The sequence below is a fragment of the Mustela erminea genome, chromosome 20 (assembly GCF_009829155.1).
Source record: "Mustela erminea isolate mMusErm1 chromosome 20, mMusErm1.Pri, whole genome shotgun sequence".
Taxonomy (NCBI): Eukaryota; Metazoa; Chordata; class Mammalia; order Carnivora; family Mustelidae; genus Mustela; species Mustela erminea.
Genome location: NC_045633.1, coordinates 30,336,585 through 30,359,521, shown reverse-complemented (window position 1 = coordinate 30,359,521; position 22,937 = coordinate 30,336,585). Strand labels below are relative to the sequence as shown.

At 53.6% G+C, this 22,937-nt stretch overlaps 1 protein-coding gene across 2 annotated transcripts; it reads left to right on the top strand.

Moving 5' to 3' along the window:
* The first annotated feature begins 1,516 nt into the window (after positions 1 to 1,516).
* Positions 1,517 to 19,717, top strand: TMEM130 (transmembrane protein 130). Of its 2 annotated transcripts, none has more exons than XM_032328442.1 (8): positions 1,517 to 1,773; positions 8,526 to 8,831; positions 10,368 to 10,527; positions 13,745 to 13,911; positions 14,699 to 14,783; positions 15,927 to 16,129; positions 17,896 to 18,008; positions 18,379 to 19,717. In XM_032328442.1, exons 1-8 carry the CDS (start codon positions 1,689 to 1,691, stop codon positions 18,529 to 18,531), a joined length of 1,272 nt encoding a protein of 423 aa, XP_032184333.1. In that variant the 5' UTR covers positions 1,517 to 1,688; the 3' UTR covers positions 18,532 to 19,717. The 2 variants fall into 2 exon arrangements, with proteins under 2 accessions (XP_032184333.1, XP_032184332.1); XM_032328441.1 differs by having other exon boundaries at positions 18,343 to 19,717.
* Positions 19,718 to 22,937: the final 3,220 nt, after the last annotated feature.

Sequence of the window (22,937 nt, the reverse complement as noted above, 5' to 3'; positions counted from 1 at the left end):
GGCTCAGGTCATGATCTCAGTGTCCTGGGATCGAGCCCCGCATCAGGCTCTTTGCTCAGCGGGAGCCTGCTTCTCTCTCTCTCTCTGCCTGACTCTCCGCCTACTTGTGATCTCTCTCTCTGTCAAATAAATAAATAAAATCTTTTTAAAAAAATAAAAAAAATAATGTTAAATAGTTAAATATTTGAAACTCGGTTTATAACCTTAACATTTTTTCCCACACCACAATTCTCTCCTCAGTTCCTGACGTACTAGCGACACTCTCCCAGGCCTGTAAGCAATTCCAACGACGAGCAAATACTGATCACATGCACTGTCCCAAGCACTGTTGTACATGTTAACTCATTTGTCCTAAGCACTGTTGTACGTGTTAACTCATTGGATCCTCATAGAGTAGGAACTATTAACATTTTAAAGGAAAGGAAAATGAGGGACTCAGAGGAAAGTGACTTTCCCAAGGTCACATAACTCTCAGAAGGAATCCAAAGTCTCCTGCTTCCTAGGCCTGGTATTGTCCCCACGATGTTGATTGCTGCTACTGAGGCAGGTAGGGGGATGACGCCTGTCTAGCACTTTCAACTCTCCTTGGGGGGGGGGGCTCACCCAGATCTGTTCCCCCTCCCTTAGGGTGTCATGGCAGTGTGGCCAGTGAGCCCATCCTCTGTGGAGGCCACCGCTGTCCCAGAGACAGAGGCCATACCCGCAGGTGTCTTCACTCCCATGCTGCGATTCAAGTCGTGGTCCATCCGAGCCCACCAGGCAAGAGGGGTTCGTCCAACCTCCCTCCCTCACCCAAGTACAGGCTTAAGCAAAGGCAGAGGTGCGACAAGGATCCAAGCCACCAGCTTCCAGTCTTGGAAGACAAGACAGGACAGCCACCTTCTAGAAGGAAAGACCTGCTGCACTCTATTATGGCGAGTGGAAGCGCCAGCACAGGCCAAAGAAGGGCCTGGTCACCCCTCACTGCGGCTGTCTGAGTCTCACAAGGCCCTCAGTGACACCCTAGCCACAGCTGTGGCCACGAGCAGTTTGACAGCAGGGACAGAGAGGGTAAACTGAGGAATGACCTGAGACTCGGCGGAGGTGCATGACTCCCTCCCTCAGGAGGGATATGGGGTGCTTGCAGTCCCTCTGCCCAGCGCCTCGCACGCAGTGGGGGCTCCACGGCAATGAGTCGCTCTCCAAATCGTGTGCGTCAAGAGGAGATATGGCAACTGGAGAAGAACCCAAAGGGGCCTGCGCACGGCTTTGCAGCGGGGCGCGCGCCTCTGGGGACGCTGAGTCAGAGGCTGCGGGCGCGGACGCGGGGAGGCGGCGCAGACGGGAGGAGCGCAGACCCGGGGAGGGGAGGATGGTGGGGAGAAGAGGGGCAAAGGGAGGAGAGAAGAGAGGAGGGGAGGGGGCGCGGGAGGCGGCGCGCGCTCGGGAAGGCGGGGGTTCGTGGGGAAAGGAGGGGCACGGCGAGGGGAGGGAGGGGCGCGGGGAGGGGGCGCGGCTGACGCGGGCCGGGGTCGGCTCGGCGGGCTGTGGGCGGCGGCGGCGCGCAGCGACACAGCGTCGCGAGGCGAGGACGAGCGAGCGCCGCTCCCGCACCTCCCCGCATAGCCCGCGCCGCGCGCCCCGAGCAGCGGCCGCAGCCTCCGAGTCAGCCGCGTCCCCTCCGCGCTCCTGCCGCTGCCGGCGCAGCCATGGCCCCGGCCTTCTGGCCGATCCTCAGCCGCGTCCTTTGGCTCGCCTGCCTCCTGCCCTTGGCCCCGGCTAGGGTGGCCGCAGGTAAGGCGCTGCGCGGGCCGGCCGGCCGCCCCGCGGCAGCCGCAGCGCGCCCGGGGCCTCGGGGCGGTCCAGCCGTGCGCCCGGAGCGCACCTCCCTCCTCCCGGGCAGCCTCTGCAGCGCGCAGCCGAGGGGAGCGTGGCCAGTCTGCCCCTCGAAGCCCTCTCTTCTCTCCCTCCATCCTTCTCCCCAGAAGTCGGCCCCGCACTCGAGGGGTCTCCCGCGCTCCTCGGTTCCTGCTGCCACCTCCAGATCGGCCCTGTCCTGGGAACCGCGCGCGGTGGCCGGTGCACCCATGCGGGTGCCCAGGGGGGGCCTCGCAGCCGCTGGGAGGTGGGGCTGGGAGGACGATGCGGGGAGACCGGGAATGTGCGGGACCCGTCATCACGCCACAGCCCCCCAGGGAACGTGGACAGGTTGTCCGCCGAGCAGCATCTTTGCCTTTAAATGTCATCTTATCTGGAGAGGTCTTCCACCCTGTGTTGGCTTCAGGGAGGCTGCCATTTCGTCTTTGGAATGGTTTCCAAAATGGACCCCGAGCTGACAGGTTCTGCTGGGTGCCCCCCCCCCGCCCCCCGCTCCACCGGGCCGTGCTTCTATGCGCTCTACTTCCCCACCGCGGAAAGGCCAGCACCAACCCTTCTGCCACATTTTGGCGACAACAAAAGGATCCCGACTGGAGAGTAGTTGGGGGACAGGTGGGAGGTGGGCAGCTCTGGTGATGTGCGTGTGTTAAATTGACAACATTTTCCATTACGTCCCTTCCCCGGCCCCCCCAAGAATGGTAGAAAGAGGAAGCGATCTAATGCCAAATCGTGTAAGACAATGGAAAAGGTAAAAATAAAAACCTGCATTTTAGGGACGAATTAGGAGAATTTTGTGGGAATTGTGCTTGGTCAGGATTACCTGCTTCCCTCCTGGAATTTTCATGTAGAAATGGGGGTCTCTTGTCCATTGGGTTTACATGTATCTGGAAATAAATGATCACCATGGCCTGAACTGCAAACCAGAAAAAAAAAAAGGACATTAATTCTTTGGAAGTCATGTGTAATTCCCAGCCTGGCCTATTCATGATATGATGAAAATAAGCTGGGAACGCGGCTGGGGAGCGTACCTTCTCCCTCACACACAGGTTCAAAACAGAGACTTGGAAGCCCTTTCTTCAGCCCCCATTCTTCCTGGGGTCTGGGTCAGCCTGCACTGGACACTTCCCACACTAGAAGTCAAAGTCAGAGTCCAAGGACTGGACCATTCAATAATTCCAGATTATGTTGTTCAGACTTCCAAGGTCCCCTGGGAGGTGTTGGGGGCTATGCACATGTGCGGTGTGAAAGAGCCGATGTGACCATTTTCTAGAATGTTCAGGGTCCCACATGCGTGGGAAGGTGTGCTCCAAGGGGAAGCCTACAGCACCTGTTAGTGAGTGAGTGTGGCTCCTGTGGGTCAGGCTTCGTGGCAGTTGCCACTTCGCCTTTTGCTTTGGCCCTTTCAGCTCTAGGTCACTCAGTGCACCCATGGAGCCCCCTACGCCCCTCCCTTAGCTGCTGCTCTGTACTCCACAGCCATGTCACCTGGGCTCCCAAACCTGGAAAGATAGGTTTGGATGGGTAGGGCAACAGGATCTGGGCTTGGTTCCTTTAGCCACAAGTGGCAAAAGCCTTCATGGTCCATTTCAGCTTGGATGCCGTGGGCACTTCTTACAGCCCCAGGGAAGAGAGGAGTGGCATTAACCAGGGGCTGTGAAACATACGCTTGAAAAATAAAAAATAAAAGCTTGGAAAAAAGTGCCCTCGGAGCCTCCCAGTGTCTGGACAGGTGTGGGGGCTCCTAGGAGCTGGGCCAGCCTCTGCAGCAAGGGAACTCTAGCCACAGCCCCTCCCCCCACCCTCCCCCCGACCCCTCCTCCCAGCCAGTCCATCCCCCTGGCAACGGATCTGCGTAGCGCTGACACGCGCCTGTCTCCAGTCCGCTGCAGATGCTGAATGGCCATTAGCATGCAGCCGAATGTCCCTGCCACCTGCCAGCCTCGCTCTGGCCCACGCTCCTCGCCTGGGGGGACGGGAGGGAGCCACAGGGAGATGGGAGGGAATGGCCCCTCTTTCTGGGAAGCCTGGCCAAGTGCTGCCTCAAGCCAAAGGGAGGGAGTGGAGAACTCAGCCCAGGGGAGGGGGGTTGGGTACAGATTTGCTTGGTGACTCCAGGCTGTCACATGGGGCCCTCAGGGGATTCAATGTCCCTCATTGTAAAATACGCACTGTATTTTCTTGCAGAAATTTCTGCCATAGCATCTGGAATTCTCTCTTGGGGATTAAGATACTACAGGTCCCTTTGTCAGTGCCAGTCCAGACGACTTCACAATCCAACATACGGCTCTGGGGCAGGGGATTCAGAACAGGCAATGTGTGACAAAGGGAAAGGCTAGAGCAGGAGTCCCCAGTAGGGACAGACAACACTGCCTAAGGGTGAAGGGGATGCAGCTTTGCTGTCCCAGCTTTGCTGAGTCTACCAAGTCTCTAGTGAGCTCCCTGAGGGCAAGAGGCATGTCCTACACTTCTGGGTTCCCCCACCACTTGTGGGGACTCAGTCAGTACTACCTGACTGAACAGTCTCTTGGGGAAGTGCTAGGTGGGCTGGTCCCTCTGCCACACTCTTCTCTCCAGGAGCCTTGGGCAACAGCAGTATTAAACACGTGCTATGTGTCAAGCACTTTGCTGGGCGCATGGGGAAATGACAATGATCCCTGCCCTCAAGGAGCTTGCAGGGTGGCAAGGGAGACAAAGAAACCTTCATGCCCATGTGAGGTTGGGACCACTGTGTGCCCAGGCTGCTTGGAGAGCACTGAGAGGGAAAGGGGTTCAGGGAAGCTTTCCTGGAAGAGGTTATATCCATCGACATGTAGGTAGAGAGGGGCAGTGGGGACAGCATGTACAAAGGTCCTGAGGTTAGGAAGGACCGAACAAGTTGGGAGAGCTGCAAGAGTTAAAGTGGCCAGCCCCAGCATGGATGTGCCAGAATGTGAGTTTGGACTCCACACTGAGGCCGGTCCATGAACACATTAGGTGTGGAGGGAGCTCCTTGCTGGTGGGGGTTGGGGGTGGATGCTGCTGAGAGAAGGGAGGACTAGAGGCCGAGCGCCAGGGCCAAGGATGAAGCAGTAACTATGGCTGAATGCTGGCTAGTCATGATGGAGAGGAAAAAAACATGCTCAGATGGGAGGAGTAGTGGCAAAGGACTCGGGATTGATTGGTTCATGGGACAGCTGTTGCTCTGGCCCCAATGGAGAGCAAGGGCTGAAAATGGTAGGTGTGGGGAGGGGAGAGCCCTAGACCAGCACTGTCCAGCAGAACATGGGGTGATGAAGGAAAAAGTCTACATCTGCCCTGAAGGGTAGTTACTAACCCCATCTGGCTCTGAAGCACTTGAAATTGTGGCTAGTGCAATTGAAGAACTGAATTTCCACTGTTGGTTCAATTTAAGTAATTAACTTTGATCAATTTAAGCGTAATTACATGTGGTTAGCAGCTCCTGTTTTGCTCAATGCAGATCTGGAGCCCAGAAAATAGGTCTAGGGGGCGCCTGGGTGGCTCAGTGGGTTAAGCCTCTGCCTTGGGCTCAGGTCATGATCCCAGGGTCCTGGGATCGAACCCCGCATCGGGCTCTCTGCTCAGCAGGGAGCCTGCTTCCCCCTCCTCTCTCTCTCTCTCTCTGCCTGCCTCTCTGCCTACTTGTGATCTCTCTGTCAAATAAATAAATAAAATCTTTAAAAAAAAAAAAAAAAAGAAAGTAGGTCTAGGTTATTTGGTTTGGCCAGCATTTAGGAGGCATCCAAAACTAGGAGAGCAGGTGCGAGTGGCCAAGAAGGTGGGTGGGAATGAGGGAAGTGAGCGGAGAGGGGCTTGGGCCCCCCCCCAGCCTTCCATCTGTGTCCCCTCTTCTGGTGAGGTGTATGTTCGTACAGGCTGGACACTCGAACCTGCCGCCCTTCAGAAACCTCACCTGAAGAGGAAATTTACAAATCATAACCAAATCGTCACCAAGATGTACACGAGTGTGACTGGCAAGAGTGAGGGGGTTCTGGGAATCAAGATCTACCTGCGTGGGGGGCACCTGGGTGGCTCAGTGGGTTAAAGCCTCTGCTTTCGGCTCAGGTCATGGTCCCAGGGTCCTGGGATCGAGCCCCGTATTGGGCTCTCTGCTCAGCGGGGAGCCTGCTTCCCTTCCTCTCTCTGCCTGCCTCTCTGCCTATTTGTGAACTATCTGTCAAATAAATAAATAAAATCTTTAAAAAAAAAATCTACCTGCTTGGGGTGCCTGGCTGGCTCAGTCAGTACAGCATATGACTCTTGATGTCAGGGTAGTAAGTTCGAGCCTGTGTTGGATATAGAGATGGCTGAAAATCAAAATCTTTTAAAAAAAATGAGAGGAAAAAAAAAAGATATTCCTGCTCGAGGGCTTATCATACCCAGAGTGAAATTCACATTAGTGTGACCTCGGACATGCTTTAGATGTGTTGTCCTATGAAAATAAAATAATTCAAAACTGTGTGCAGAGTGGGATTATGTCACATTGAAAACTTCTATGCATGAAAAAGAGACATGAGGACAGGAGTATGGTTGCACCTGTTTTGTGGAAGTAGGATAATGGGAACATTTCTAATATTCTTTTTTTTTTAAGACTTTATTTATTTATTTGACAGAGAAAGATCACAAGTAGGCAGAAAGGCAGGCAGAGAGAGAAGCAGGCTCCCTGCTGAGCAAAGAGCCTGTTGTGGGGCTTGATCCCAGGACCCTGAGATCATGACCCAAGCTGAAGGCAGTGGCTTAACCCACTGAGCCACCTGGCGCCCCTTCTAATATTCTTTACACGGATGTATGTATTACTTTCATGCTGGAAAGAAAGCTTATTCTATAAATCTTACTTTGTTTAGATAATAAAATGTTATGCGCAAAGTGAAGCAGTTGAAGAATAATGACTTAGGAAAAGACCTGTGATATGGAATTGAAAACAACAATGATAGAATACAGAATTCCAAATTATGAGCACGATTTTTTTTTTCAAGAAAGAAATGTGCACATACGGTAACACTGGGTTGTTACTGATTATTTTTAATAAAATTGTTTAAGTTTTAATTTTCTATTTTCTCTATTTTTGGGTTACAATTAATTTTACTTTCCATGCGGTAGTCAGTTGGGGGGGGTGGTATTCGTAAAGGGCCGTGACCCGACCTCCAACCCATATGCTCAAGGCCCTGTTCTCTGTTAGGATCCTCCAAGACCTGATTCCCAGGTTCCCAGTAAGAGCCGCATCCCTCACGTTTTAGTTCAAGTTCCCTGAGGAGTGGAGCAGCTGCAGGGGCAGCTTTGGCCCCAGCGGGAAACCCAGAGGTCATTTAAGAGCAGTGAGCATTGGGGTCCAGTGATAATAAAGATATTCCGTATCTTTACTATTGAGTACTTGAAATACAGCTACAGGGGGGACTGGCGGTGGGGGGGCGGGGACAGTGGCGACCTGGGTGGCTCAGTCTGTTAAGTGTCTGCCTTCAGTTCAGGTCATGATCCCCGGTCCTGGGATGGAGTTGGGCTCCCTGCTTTGTGGGGAGTCAGGTTCCCCCTCTCCCTGTGCCCCTGCCCGCACATGCTCTAGCCAGCGCACTCTCTCTCTCTCAAACAAATAAATAAAATCTTAAAAAAAAAAAATGCAGCTACTGTGGCTAAGAAAGTGGGTTCTAAATTTTGTTTCATTGTAACTGAAACCTACGCAGCCTCCCATGGCCAGTGGCTGCTGTGAAGATCTAGAATGTTTTCCTTTACATTCAGAAGAAGGCTTGGTTGGGGCGCCTGGGTGGCTCAGTGGGTTAAACCTCTGCCTTCCGCTCAGGGTCATGATCTCAGGGTCCTGGGATCTCTGAGATGGAGCCCCTCATTGGGCTCTCTGCTCGGCGGGGAGCCTGCTTCCCTCTCTCTCTCTCTGCCTGCCTGTCTGCCTACTTGTGATCTATCTGTCAAATAAATAAATAAATAAATAAAATCTTTTAAAAAAGAAGAAGAAGGGTTGGCTTGAATCACAGTAGACTTTGTCCCAAGGTTGGTCTATCACTGTCTAGGCGTTTGGCCTCTAAGAGGCTCCAGACTTTGCGATTTCAGATCAGAAATTTTGTTTGACATGGAAATACTAGTCCAAAGGAGTGGGTAATAGAGGGCTTTTATTTTTTTTTTTTTTGGCAGCACCCAAGGGGGTCCCTCCCATGACATACATTGGCAGTCATTTTCATAGCTAAGAAATAAGTCTGGCCAGGTTAGGCCTGGGCTCTGGAGGGCCCTGCTTGGCTGGCATAAAAAGAAAATCTCTGGACTCTGGACTCACCTGGGCCCGGGGTTGGAATCCCAGCTAACACTGAACTAGCCACATGACCCTTAGGCAAGTCACTTGTGCGGGCTGAGCCTCAGTTTCTCCACTTATAAAACAATAAGAGAGGGGCACCTGGGTGGCTCAGTGGGTTAAAGCCTCTGCCTTCGGCTCAGGTCATGATCCCAGGGTCCTGGGATGGAGTCCCACATCGGGCTCCCTGCTCAGCGCTGAGCCTGCTTCCCCTTCTCACTCTCTGCCTACTTGTGATCTCTGTCTGTCAAATAAATAAATAAAATCTTAAAAAATAAAATAAAAAAAAACTAATAAGAGAAGCCAGCCCGGAGGGTGACGGTGGGTCCCTTGCCACACCTGTCCTGAAACATAGTCTTTGTCTCTGGACTTCTAGGGCTGTATGAGCTGCACCTCACCACCGATGGCCCTGCCACCACGGGGGCAGAGGTGACGATCACAGCTAGCCTGGTGGCCAGCGACAATGGCAGCCTGGTCCTGCCCACCAGCACCCGCCTCTACCACTTCCACTGGATCCATACCCCGCTGCTGCTCACAGGGAAGACCGATGAGGCTTTCAGCTCCACCATCCGTGCTGTGGGGACCGTGCCCGGGGACTTCCCGGTCTCCGTCTGGGTCACCGCTGCCAACTGCTGGACATGCCCGCCTGTGGCCAGGAGCCTCCTTGTCCTCCCCATCACAGGTGAGGAACTTCTCAGTTTGCTAATTGGCCTTCAAACTCCTGCTGCAGAAAAAAACCATCCATGGGGCGCCTGGGTGGCTCAGTGGGTTAAGCTGCTGCCTTCGGCTCAAGTCATGATCTCAGGGTCCTGGGATCGAGTCCCGCATCGGGCTCTCTGCTCAGCGGGGAGCCTGCTTCCCCGTCTCTCTCTCTCTCTCTGCCTGCCTCTCTGTCTACTTGTGATCTCTGTCAAATAAATAAATAAAATATTAAAAAAAAAAAAAAGAAAAAACCATCCAGTCTGGTTAGTGATGGTATGAACAGGAATCGGACTCATGGTCCCTTCTCCATTATCTGTGTTGGAATGGACGCTTAAAGCACATGTTGCTACTGGGGCTGGCAGCTGATGGATACGTTTCAATGGTTATGCACTATTTCAGTCTCTGGTCTGTTCATTCTCCCCCCAGCCTCCCGCCCTAACAATCCTCTCTCCTTCCAGGAAGTCCCCCCCCCCCTCCGAGTTTACAATCTGTCAAAGAATTTGTCTTCAGGAAGTACATTTCCATTTGGGTAATGTTTTATGCGCAAATATGTTCATTGAAGTGGTGTTTGTAACAACAGAAGAAAATATTAGCCAAGCTAAGTTTGCAACCATAAAGGGACTGGTTAAGTATGTGGATATAATTTGTATGATGAATAACAATGACATTTACAAAGACTTTGTAATGTCCCGAGGGAATGTTCCTGCTTATAAAATTTTAAAAAGCAAAACACAAACTTCTATAACCAATTTGCTTAACTGTGTTTAACATATATATGTATATGTAATGTGCATCTTTATTAAATATGTACACACAAATGTTTTGCAGTTCTTCAAAACATCAACAAAAGTTGTGTTTGAATGACTGGCGGGTTCTTTTCATCCTACATTTCAGCATTTTCCCAAATGAGCTTTATTGAGCACACCGTACTTTCTGCATTTGGGGTGAAAAAAATCAGCTCTTAATTTTTTTTTTTTTTTTTGGTAGAAAAGGAGACACCTCTTAGAGGCCAAACGCCTAGACAGTGATAGACCAACCCTGGGACAAAGTCTACTGTGATTCAAGTACACTTGAAGTTGAGCAGTTCAGCACATTGCAGTTCAGCACATTGGGTGTGATCAGTAGAAGTGCTAACTTTTTTCTAGATGCATCTAATAATCTGAAATCTCTCTTGAGAATTTCTTTCAAAGCCTATGCATTTTCTCCTGGTCCTGGGCATCTTTTATGCCAGAAAGTTCGGGATCCTGGTGAAAGTGGCGTAGGAGCAAGGCAGTGCGTGTGGCGTGTGCTGTGAGTCTTAACCAGGGTCCCAAGCAGCAGGGCAAAGATGCAGGGGCTGTGCATCTCTGTGTTCAGTGACCTGACCCTGTGTTCAGTGACCTGCCTCCACTCAGCAATGACAGCCAGGAGGTCCCAGTGGGGACAGGCTGTCCTGCCAGCTGGCCTGTGAGGTCATCCCTTGGCCCCGCCTTCCCGCCCCCTTGGGGGACTCACCTGCTTATGATCTCTCTCCCAGAGCTCCTTGTGGGGAACCTCGTTGTCACCCAGAACACCTCCCTGCCCTGGCCCAGCTCTTACCTCACCAAGACAGTCCTTAAAGTTTCCTTCCTTCTCCATGACCCGAGCAACTTCTTCAAGACGGCCTCATTTCTCTACAACTGGGACTTCGGAGACGGGTATGTGCTTCCCCACTGATGTCCCAAAGCTTTGGCCTGCGGTTGGTGGCCCCACAGTCCCAAGCAAAGTGCTCTGTACTTTCCCACCCTTACCTCCTCACTCCTTCTCACTCCAAACATTCCTTCCACACCTGCTCTGTGTCAAGCATGGGGTAGGTAGGGACCAGCGTGAGCGGGTCACAAGACCTGCCTCCCAGGTGCCTATAACCTGGTAGGGGAGGTCACTGGTGCTCCAAACATCCCTTTAAGAAAGATCAAAGTAGGCTTTTTCTCCATTTGACTCTGGAAGGACCTATTTGGCTGATGGAACCTGCAATTATACACATGTGGCAGAACTCTGGTGTTCTGGCTTCGTTTCCCCTGACTTCTCCTCTCCGTACAAGTCTGGCTGGAAGAGGCAGGTCAGGGAGTGGGTCTCAGGGACAGAGCCCAGGCAGCCCACAGACACTCTGATCTCCTCTGAGGGTAGTGCTCTGCTGAGACCCCTCAGTCCATTTCGGTCCCCTCGAGTCCCTGGCTGATGGTCCTTCCTACTATATCCCATATGTTTCCACCTTCCATTGGTGGAAGCCAACTTCCTCCAGCCAATTTCCGTTGGCTTCCTTAAGACACTTCTCAGGTTTGCAGAGAAACACAGACCAATCTTTCAAGTTCATGGAAGGCTTAGTAATCCTTCTCGTGCATCACTCCGCACCCCCATGGGACTTAACAGGCTCAACATGCTTTCTTACGTACAGTAATAAGCTAGAAAACAACGTGGGGACTCCTAATTATAGCAAAAATAGTACATAAACATAGGATCACACTTACTGGAAATGGACAAGACCCTGTGTGAAGAAAACTGGAGCTACTAAGATGTATCCAAGATTTTTTAAAGATTTTATTTATTTATTTGTGGGGGGGAGACCCCAGAGTGAGAGTAAGAGGGAGAAGCAGACTCTGTTGAGCAGAGAGCTGGATGTAACACGTAGTCAGTCCCAGGACCTTGAGCTCATGACCTGAGCTGAAGGCAGACACTTAACTGACTGAACCATGCAGGCACCCTGACTAAGAGGTCTTAATGATTTGAGTAGATGTGTTATGTACACCATGTCCAGGATGGAAATTTAATCTTGCAAAGATGTCCATTTCCCTCTAGTTATCCCATAAGCTTGATGAAAGTCCAATAAATTGTGGAATGTGACAAAGATTCTACAGTTCATCTAAATTTGGTGATTAAGTATGCACATATATACACCCATATACGTATGCATGAGTGTATATATACATATAGACATGTATAAAAATATGTCATTACAAACATACATGTGGTTTCATAACTTAAAGAACATCTGGAACATCTGTCACAAACCAGGGGACAGGCTCTATACTAACTAGGAGCATTTCTTTTCACATTAAATACTTTATTCACTATTTTTACTATAATGGGACATTCTTTGACTAGCCAATGAAACAAGACAAGAAAAAGAAATACAAATGCTGTAAGGGAGGAGATAAAAATCATCACACACATAGATGATCTGGGAAACACCAGAGACTCAACTGAAAAATCTGAGAACTAAAAAGAGATTTTCATGATATGGCTGGTTAGAAAACAAAGATTCATAGCCTTTCCATATGATGGCGATAGGAAAAGAACTTTTACAATAGTTATAAAACAGGAAAACTAAGAATAAACTTAGCCCAAAATGTTAGGGTTTATGTAAATAAAACTCCAGATTGTACCTAGAACCTTAAAAAAAAAATGAAGAGAGAATGCCTCAATATTGTCAGAAGGAAAAAAGATCAGAAAAGCAGAGTGATCAGGGCGCCTGGGTGGCTCAGTGGGTTAAGCCCCTGCCTTTGGCTCAGGTCATGGTCTCAGGGTCTTGGGATCAAGCCCCGCTTGGAGTTCTCTGCTCACCAGGAAGCCTGCTTCCCACTCTCTCTCTGCCTACTTGTGATCTCTCTCTGTCAAAAAAATAAATAAAATCTTAAAAGAAAAGAAAAGAACAGAAAAGCAGAAAGCTGATGAGGGCGGATGGGGAGAAGTAGAAATGCATACATAAATGTATTTTCAAAGCTACAAATAGGGGCACCTGGCTGGCTCTATCAGTAGAGCTTGCAACTCTTGATCTCTGGGTTGTGAGTTTGAGCTCCATATTAGGTGTAGAGATTACTTAAAAGTAAAATTTTTTAAAAAGTCACAAATAATTTGCAGCAACCAAAGGCTGCTCAACAGAACAGACCAGAAAAGGCAGACACAAACGTGAGTTTATACACACATCTATTATATGGTAACAGTGGTATTTTCTAACCAGTGAGTAAAGATAGATTATTTAATAAATGGCACTCAGGCAGTTGGTTATCTATTTAGAAGAAAAAGAATCTTATCCTTAACAAAAGCAATTCCAGATAGACTGAAAAATCAAATATAATGAACCAGGACTGGATTGAAATGTAAACGATCCCTTGCAGTTGGATAATTTGGCAGTGGGGAAAGTATTTCTAAGAATAGAGAAACAGAGGCAGAAACGAGGAAGGAAAAGAAAATGCTAGATTTGGCTCACTAGATTTAAAATCCAAGTATGAAAGAAGTAAATCAAACCACAAGTCGAAAGTTAAACTGGGTTTAGAAAATATTTAGAAGATATTTAATGGGCTAAACTTCATATATAAAGAGCACTGAGAAATCAACAAAGATTTTCTTTATTATTAGATTTCCTTTTGAAGTAATTCAGGTAATTGCAGGAAAAAGCATGATATTATACACTTTACATGTCACATCGTAACCTATGATGGAGATATGATTTTGTGTTACATATGAGAAAAGTAAGATTGAGAGTTTTACAGACAGGAAATCTAAAACCGAGATTCAAAGCCAAGTATGTCCTAACTCCAAAGTGTATATCTTTTTCCCTCCCAGGATTGTCCTTGTCTCTAATGCAGGGGCTCTTTTAGATTTCTGGTGGAACGGGGCAGAGCACTTCCTGGCAGGTGACAGGCCCTTGTTGCTGGGAGGTCTCCCACCTGTCACTTAAAAGCACAAAGATGACCAGCAGCCACTTCACCCAAGCATGGCTGACCTTGCATCCTGGCTGGCTCTGGGGGGTGCTGCTGTGATGATGTCCGGTTTGCTCACAAGTCATTGGTAGCCGAGCCTGTCACTCCACGGACACCCCTGAGTCTAAGAGGCCATGTGAGTCACTTCTGTCATCTCCCTCCCGTCACCTTACAGTACCCAGATGGTGACTAAAGACGCTATGGTCTATTACAACTATTCCATCATCGGAACCTTCACTGTGAAGCTCAAGGTGGTGGCTGAGTGGGAACAGACAACGCAGAATGCCGGGAAGGGCATCATGCAGAAGACAGGCGACTTCTCTGCCTCGCTGAAGCTGCAGGGTGCGTTTCCGGGGTGTCTGGCCCCCTGGGGAGCCCTGGGCAGCACTCTTTCCGGGATTGGGGCCCATGAAGTTCAGAGTGACTCCAGCTGGGCACAGGGCGGGGCTGAGCTTGGATGCCCGTCCTCTCTTCATGTCCCCCAGGCAGCCCTCTGAGCAGTTGGCCACTATCCCCACTTCAGAGGGGGCACTGGAGGCCACAGAGGAGGTCACATGGCCACCAAGGGGCAGAGCTGGATTTGAACCCAGGCCCGCCTGCTCCCAGAGCCCGAGCCTGTGGCCAGACACTGTGCTGTGAGCCAGTGGGTCCACATGGCTCTTTGTTCTCGGGCCACACTGGCGTCCTGCTAGGGACTGTCCTGTTGGGGCTGCGACAGCCTTGGTCTCCTGAAGAGAGGAGATGCCCAAACCCACCTTCCCCTGACTTTGGCAAGAGGGGGTGCTTGGGCAGCTGTGGCCGCTTTCTGAGCTGTGCTGCAGTGGGTGTGAACGGGGTGCTGTTTTCCACGCATCGCACGGGTGGGGGTGACCCAGAGCTAGCCCTCCGTCCTGGTTACCAGAGCCCCGCCAGCTTCCCCCAGCATCCTCACTCTGAGCAGCTCCAGCACCTGCTGCTATCGGGGATGGGGTGGGGGGCGGTGGCGGAGTGGGACTCGGGCATGCCCTGGACAGACCTGCGACCCTCACCTCGGCAGAGACCCTCACAGGGTGGTGGTCACACAGCCCTGGGAGCTCTGAGACCACTGTCCTCGGCCACCAGGTCTAATGGCACCCTCTCTGCCTTTCAGAAACCCTTCGAGGCATCCAGGTCTTGGGGCCCACCCTCATCCAGACCTTCCAAAAGATGACAGTGACCTTGAACTTCCTGGGGAGGTGAGTGAACCCCAGAGACAACCAAGGGTGATTTGTTGCCCTGCCCACGCTTTCTCCCGTGGATGAGACTGAGAGCTCCATCCCCTGGAAGGGCCCTGAGTTTGAGGGCCAGTGGAAGCTTCTGCCATCTTGCCCGCAGCCCTGGGAGAGCTGCGGGCACGGCTCCATACTCGAGATCCAGGGATCAGGGCACAGGCCCTTTGGAGCTGTCTGCAGTGTCAGTATCAAGGCAAATCAGGCGAGGAACCAGGTGAAAAGCCCTCTCTGCGTGTGGCTCAGGCCTGCCTCCAGCCCCCAGAAAGTCACCTCGGCTGGGAACCAGCCCAGCTCTTGGCAAGTACAGCATTAAGCTGAGGATGTAGAAGTCGGGCGCGTTCTTTGAACGAGGGTGGGTGGAGCCTCAGAGGTCAGTGGTCAGGGCTCAGCCCTCCAGGAACTCTGGCTGGGGGGACCGGCCCCACCCCTCAACTCAGGGCCATGACAGAGGAAGCAAGGCTTGATGGGGAGCAAACAACACAGCCAAGAAAAGAAAAAGATGAGCCGTGGGGCTGGGGGAGGTTTCTAAAGCTTGTGGGGAGCTTTGCGGGCAGGTGCTTGGGACTTGAAGAGTGGGGTGGGAAGCTCTTTGGGCTTGGCAGATCCAATGGCTGAGGTGGCAGGGGTGTGTTTTACTTGGGCCTGGGGTGGCCTGCTCCACATTCCTGAGATGGACCTATGCTTTCCAGCTCCTGAGCCTGGGCTGTGGCAGGTGGATGACCCTTTCAGATCCTATTCAAATGCCACCTCCTCTAGGAAGCCTTCCCTGACTTCCCCATCAAGAATGTGCCCACCTGTCCCCTGTGCCTCCACAGCCACCCTGTGGGTCCCTGGAGCAATCATCCTGCCTCGTCCAGCACTCTGTGCCTCTCCGTGTTTGCCTTACTAGCCTGGCACTCCCTTGGGGTCTGGGGGTGTGGGGGGGCGTCTTTTATTTACCACTGTGTTCTCTGGGTCTGGAAGGGGTGAAGCAGAGGCCAGGACAGCTAGGTGTTTTGTCCTGAAAAGGACACTGAAGTTCACGGCTGTCTGGCCTTTCTCAGTCTTGGTCTGTGCTCACATTGCTTGCTGAGCCATTGCTGAGAACCCACCCCCATTTCCCTGCAGCCCCCCTCTGACCGTGTGCTGGCGTCTCAAGCCTGAGTGCCTGCCGCTGGAGGAAGGGGAATGCCACCCCGTGTCGGTGGCCAGCACGGCCTACAACTTGACCCACACCTTCAGGGACCCCGGAGACTACTGCTTCAGCATCCGGGCTGAGAACGTCATCAGCAAGACACACCAGTACCACAGGATCCAGGTGTGGCCCTCCAGTAAGTGACCTTCCTGGCCACCACCGCCAACATGCGAGCCAGCCCCCCAACGCGAGAATCCTCACCAAACCTACTGGCCCAACCAAACACCATTGACTCTATGCCCAGACCTCCCCCAGCCCACCCGTGCCGTCACCGGCCAGCCTAATACCCCTTGGTTCTACCAACACCAGCCCCACGGCCCATACCAACACCCAGCGTGACCACACAGCTCTGCTGCCATTACCACACACACTCCCGATGGCCTTTCTGGCACCTTCCAGACCCGGGAGACACCACCATCCCCACTCCTCCCACCAGCCCCGCCACGGCCATCTGCACCCAGGTCCTCAATCCCATGCTGCCCAGCAGCCAACAGCTTTAACTCTCGATTGCTGCCACTATCACGGTCCCCGGTGTCCCCATCAGAAGCACTCCCCCATGATCACAAGCCTCCCTCCTCCGCCGTCACCCTGATCCTGGCACTGCTGTCACCACTAAAACCAGCCCCCAGGGAGTGGGTGCCGCTCAGAAGTGAAGTGGGGTCCCTGTCATCTGTCAGGACCCCTGGCCACCTCCCCCGGAATGTCCTTCCCCGGGTCTCCGTCAGGCCCGGCCCCTGGCTAGTCACCGGATTAGCTGATGTTGGCTGAAGTTCTACCCTTCTTTTCCAGGGGTGGGAGCTCTTCTGTGACCCCAGAAAAGCACTTCCTTCCATAGAGGAGAAAGTGGGATCCCAGAACCCTAAGGGACGGTGTTTCAGGGGCCCAGCCAGGTCACAGCCCTTAGGGTACACACGGCAACCTCGCCAGCCGCCCTCGTCGCCCAGATTGGACCCACAAGTGCACCACTGTCCCCTCTGGTCTCCCCAGTCCCTGTCTGAGCCATTGGGCAGACACCGTGCTCCATTCTGAGCCCCGGCTGGCCTTGCGGACCTCCCTGAGGGTCTGGGGCCTTGCCTCCCCCAGCCCCTCCTGGGCGCTGAGTGCCCCGGAGCCCCCCAAATCCTGCAGAGGAGGCAGCTTTCCAGGTCACCTGCGCTGCCTTTTCCTGGGAAGCAGAGCCTCCTGGCACACTGCGGCATCCACAGCAGGGACAGGGTAGAGGAGGGAGGAAGGGGGAGGGGCCGCATTTGCCGATCACCTGCCATGCCTCTGGCGCACTCACACCCCTCCCCTCGTGGCAGCCCTGAGGCTAGCCTCGGGGGTCAGCATTAGCCATCGGGGAGTCTGGTCAGAGCCGGGATTCGAACCCAGGACCGCCTTACTGCAGACCCTGGGTTCTCCCTGTTTCCCCATGCGCCTTCCTGACTCAGGGGGTCAAGGGGTGGAGCCGAGAGCTGGCGGAGGGCAGACAGCCACAGCAGGTCACAAGGCTCCAGTGTGTCCTCACAACACGCCTTCCCGTCTCCAAGGCAAGTCGCCCGAGTGAGGGTGGCGAGGCGACTGTGACTCTTGGATGGCCGGGTCATGGCTCCCGTCCTGTGCTATTCATGAGGGCAAGTCATTAAGTCTGGCCCACTCTCAGGGGGTGGGGGACTTAGCTGCCCCTCTTGAAAGTGACCACCCAGTAACATGTGGCCATATTTTAAAACCCTAACGCACCCCTCCTTGGTTTTTGTAGACTCCCTAGATTGGCCCATTGGGGATTGGCCTAGTTGGGATCCACATGCCTAAGTTAAAAATAGCTCTGGTGGGGTTTGACTGGTCTGTCCCCCACTGCGGTCTGAGAGCTGGCCTTCCCCGCCAACTCCCCAGACCCATGACTTCACCGTGTCGCACTCCCAGGCATCCAGCCAGCCGTCTTTGCCTTCCCGTGCGCCACGCTGATCACCATGATGCTTGCCTTCATCATGTACATGACCCTACGGAATGCCGCTCACCAGAAGGACATGGTAGAGGTGGGTGCTCACGAGGGGGAGGGGGGCTGGACCACTGGGCCCTGACCAGAGAAGGGGGCATGGACGTCACAGCGAGGTCCCAGGGCTGGGCACGATGTGCCCGAGACATTCATAGACCACGCTGAGTTGGGCCCTTCCCATCTGACTGACCGCTGTGCTCAGCCCTTGCCAGCAGCTGGGCCTCAGGGAGGGCTACTTGAGGAGGGAGGCACCAGGAGCAGAAAAGCCAAGGGCACAGGGCAGCACCGCGAGCCTCCAGGCAGCTGAGCTCGTAAGGCCCAGGTCAGAGAACTGGCAGGCGGGTGATTGACCCGTGGGGTTTTGTTCACCATAGGTGGCTGATTTTGACTTTTCCCCCATGTCTGACAAGAACCCGGAGCCTCCCGCTGGGGTCCGCTGCTGCTGCCAGATGTGCTGCGGGCCCTTCTTGCTGGAGACTCCCTCGGAGTACCTGGAAGTTGTCCGCGAGAACCACGGGCTGCTGCCGCCCCTCTACAAATCCGTCAAAACGTACACCGTGTGAGCGTCCCCGGGTCCCGTCGCGGCTTTAACTACCGCCAGCGGGGCTCTGCGGACAGGGCGGTGCGCGCCGCCGAGCAGGCGGGGCTCCGGGTGCGGGGCTGTCCTCCCTGCTGGCCATCCATCTGTGTCTCCAGCTGCCACCATGAGCCTCCCGCAGCCCCACACCCCTGCCATCCGTCCATATGTACAGTCCGGCCTCTGCTGTGAGCCCCTCTCCGTCCGCCCTTCCTAACTCCTTGCCTTTGAAGAGCCCCAGGTGGGGCCCCGACGTGCAGTGGGGTCCCTCCCCTCTCCCAAGGGTGCCTGGCTGCCCCTCACCCATTCCTCCCCTCCATGTTGGCCCTTCTGCTGTCCGTCTGGGGTCTGAGCTTCCTCCCCGGGGTGGCCCTGCCCAGGTCAGAGAACTGGAAGGAAGGTCACCAAGGGTTGAGGCTACAACACAAAAAGGTTATACACACAGAAACAAGCGCATGCGTGCGCACACTCACACACACACACACAGATACACACATCACACATGTCACACAGGCATCTCCGACGGGGTCCTCTGTATCAGTGAGGTTGGTTGCTATGTCCTGAATTAGGACCAAAATGACATCGGACTTAATGCACTTGGCCACGCGCCGCTTCCGGGCCCGGCCCTTCCCTTCGCGCACTGGTCCCCGTGGCTCCGGGGGCCCACTCTAAGGACACTCCGTTTCCTGCCTGTTTGCTGGGGGTGGGGTGGGGGCTAACGCTTTGTGAGTGCGGAGGGCTTTATAAACAGCACCTTCTGTTCCTGAGTCTGTTAACTTCCACGGAGGGAAAAGAGAAGCCAGCCAGCGGGGACATGGGGTCACTGTGGGGGATGGCATCCTTGGCCCTCTGCCTGGCCTGGGGGAGGAGGAGGCAGGTCTGGAGGGATCCCTTGGGGGAGACAGTGGATCCAGGTGCCTGCGGGGAGAGACCACAGTGAGTCCCCCCCGCCCCCGCCTGGCACAGCTGCGCAGGAGCCTGGGGAGCCAAGTTGGGGGCCTGTTGGGACGGGAGGGGGCAGGGCTGTGGGGGCGAAGCTCTGTTGCCGTAATCTTTGCTCTCGGACTTTGTGCAGACAAGAGCATTCCCGCTGTCGTGCTGCTCATTCTCATGAAACACTGCCATTAGTGCTGAATAAAGCTTGTGTGCTCTCAGAATAGCCGAGCAGATGCCAGGGGGCCCGGAGTCTCTTTCTTTTCTGGGCACGGGGCTTCGGGCTTCGGGCCTTGCACAACCGGCGCCCTTGCTGTGTTCTCAGGCAAGCGTGGATGGAGCTGCTGTCTGGGGCGTTGGGTGGGTCATTGGGGCCAGCACTCCTTAAACCTCTGCTCAGGCTGCATGACCGACTGAGCAGACTCGGAGCCAGGGGCGGGGGGGTTGGGGGAGGGTTGTCTCTTGGAGGTGGGTCCAGGTCCCCCCGCCCCATGACTCAACCTGCAACCAAGCCTGCAGCTTTGGCGAAGGATCAGAGCCCAGAGGACCGCTACACTTAGTGAACTTGGAAATGTGGATCCTGCCGCCCTGCCCACACCCAAATCCACACCTGCTGAGGGGGGGCAGCCACCCAGGTCCCCTCCCCACAGACCAGCAGGAATGCTGGTGCACCATCAAGGGCGGGCGCCTCTGGTCGCACTTGAACTTGGATGTGCCTGGGTGGCACCAGAGGTCTCGCCACGCCCCATACTCTCATTCAGGACGTCAGGAGTGGGGCCTGGGAATCTGGGTTTCCAACAAGATCCCAGATGCGTCGGATGGGCCAGGTCCGAGGACGGCATTTCCAGTTGCCCTCCTCTTGAGTCGCCTTCCATCCTAAGCTCCCTTTCTGCCATAAGAGATCTGGAGTTTTTTTCTAAATTGCCTGCGCTCTCCTGCCATCCTCACGACCCAACCCAGCGAGCCAGTGTGCCCAGTCCTCAAGCTGGAACATGGGTGGGTGTGAACCCCACCCCCACCCTAGCCGTACCCCTCTGGGAAGCCCCACTTTTCCATAAGCCAAGTCAGTTGGGGAAGTTTCTCAGACTTCAGCACCAGCATGGGGGGCAAATGTTGCCACACACACCTTTCCACTGACCAACCCCCAGCCAGGGGTGAGAGGGTCAGGCACCTGTGTGCTACAAGGGACCCTTATGCCTCCTGATAACTGGTTAGAGGATCAAACAAGACCTTGGAAAAGGTGGACGGGGTGCGGGGAGGGGACTGTCCTTGCCGTGAATCATTTTACTGTGTCCCTAATAGAAGAGGGCGACACGTGGCTTCAAGCCACTCCCAGCTGGCGCAAGACACGGCTCCCCATCTCTGCACGTGCCTTCGAGAGAACCTGGCATTCGAGCATCTAACCCCCTCCCCGCCCCTGCCGGGGAATTTAGAAGTGGTTGTTCACATTACATCTAGCTCTATGAACGGTGGTACTCAGGTGTTTCTCTTACAGAAGTTAAAACAATTAAGAAACCAAATTGTTAACCACCGTAGAAGAGCTGGAAAGAATTACTGGAAGGGGGGCGCCTGGGTGGCTCAGTGGGTTAAAGCCTCTGCCTTCGGCTCAGGCCATGATCTCAGGGTCCTGGGCTCGAGCCCCGCATCGGGCTCTCTGCTCAGCAGGGAGCCTGCTTCCTCCTCTCTCTCTGCCTGCCTCTCTGCCTACTTGTGATCTCTGTCCGTCAAATAAATAAATAAAATAAAATAAAAAAAGAATTACTGGAAGGGAAATGCAGAAAATGACAACAACCACGATAAGAGACAGCTTCCCTTTGCCAATGGAAGACTCACACAACTGTAGTTCAATCTAGTAGGAGAACATCTGACCCACAAAATTTGGGGGTATGCAGGCTGTCGAGGACAGCGGCTGGGTTGAGCCGCAGAGCTCTGAGCACTGACCCTGAGCAAGGCAGGTCTTCGAGGCGCTCCCACATTGCTATGCTGTCTCAGCTGGGGGTGGCGGGGACACAGGCGACTGCAGCCCAGGCAGGGGAACTTGTGGGGAACTAACTATATACTCACCCACCAGCCCCTGGTGTCTTCATAAGCGGTGTCACAATTCTGTACTAGCCCTCCCCACACACATATTCCCCCACCCCCATAGCCCCTGCTGGCAAGAGGATCTGGGGCAGCTATTCTCACAGCCTGACCTTCTAGAAGGGACCCAAATCACACCGATGAGAGGCTGTGGGTTCCTATGACCACAGGGAGTCCAGGGTAGAATCAGTTGAATGTATTCTTGCCTGGACTTGGGAAGAGCTCTTTTTCCCTTTGAGAAGCCTGGTCCAGTCACCTTGGACAGAGTGGGGTGTTTTTTGGAAGGATTCTGAGCAGTTGAGCCTGATGGGATTAAAGTGGGTTTCCAGGGGTGCCTGGGTGGCTCAGTGGGTTAAAGCCTCTGCCTTCAGCTCAGGTCATGGTTCCAGGGTCCTGGGATCAAGCCCTACATCAGGCTCTCTGCTCGGCAGGGAGCCTGCTTCCTCCTCTCTCTCTCTGCCTACTTGTGATCTCTGTCTGTCAAATAAATAAATAAAAATCTTTTAAAAAAATAAATAAAGTGAGTTTCCAGGGGTGCCTGGGTGGCTCAGTGGGTTGAGCCTCTGCCTTCGGCTCAGGTAACGATCCCAAGGTCCTGGGATCGAGCCCCGCATCTGGCTCTCTGCTCCACAGGGAGCCTGCTTCCCCCTCTCTCTGCCTGCCTCTCTGCCTACTTGTGATCTCTCTCTCTCTCTCTCTGTCAAATAAATAAATAAAATCTTTTAAAAAAATAAATAAATAAAGTGGGTTTCCAAGGAAATGTAGACGAACACACTGGTACTGAGTTGAAGAGTGACTTACTGGAATGAGGGGTATCCTAAACCCAATGACCAGTGTCCTTATAAAGAGAGAAGAGACCCAGACAGATACACAGGGAAGATGGTCATGCGGTGGGGGGCAGGGACAGGGTGATGAGAGCACCAAGGGTCACTGGTGCCACCAGAAGCTGGGAGGCACAGAACGGATGCGCCCAGGTTAGCCTGCATGGGCCACCATAACAAAGCCCCACGGCTGGGGGGCTTCAACAGACATTTATTTTCTCATAGTCCTGGAGGCTGGAATTCAGAGATCAAGGTGTGGTGTCTCCCAGGGGTCCTCTCCTCCCCCATCTCTCTTTCCTCTGAGCATGTCTGTGTCCTAAACTCTTATTTGAAGGACACAGATTTGATCAGGACCCACCCAATGACCTCCTTAAAGGTCCCATTTCCAGATGCCTGGCTGGCTCAGTTGGTTCAGCATCTGCCTTCGGCTCAGGTCATGATCCCAGGGTCCTGGGGTGGTGTCCTCTGTTGGGCTCCTTGCTCAGCAGGGAGCCTACTTCTCCCTCTGCCCGCCACTCCCCCTGCCAGTGCTTTCACTCTCTCTAATGAATAAATAAAT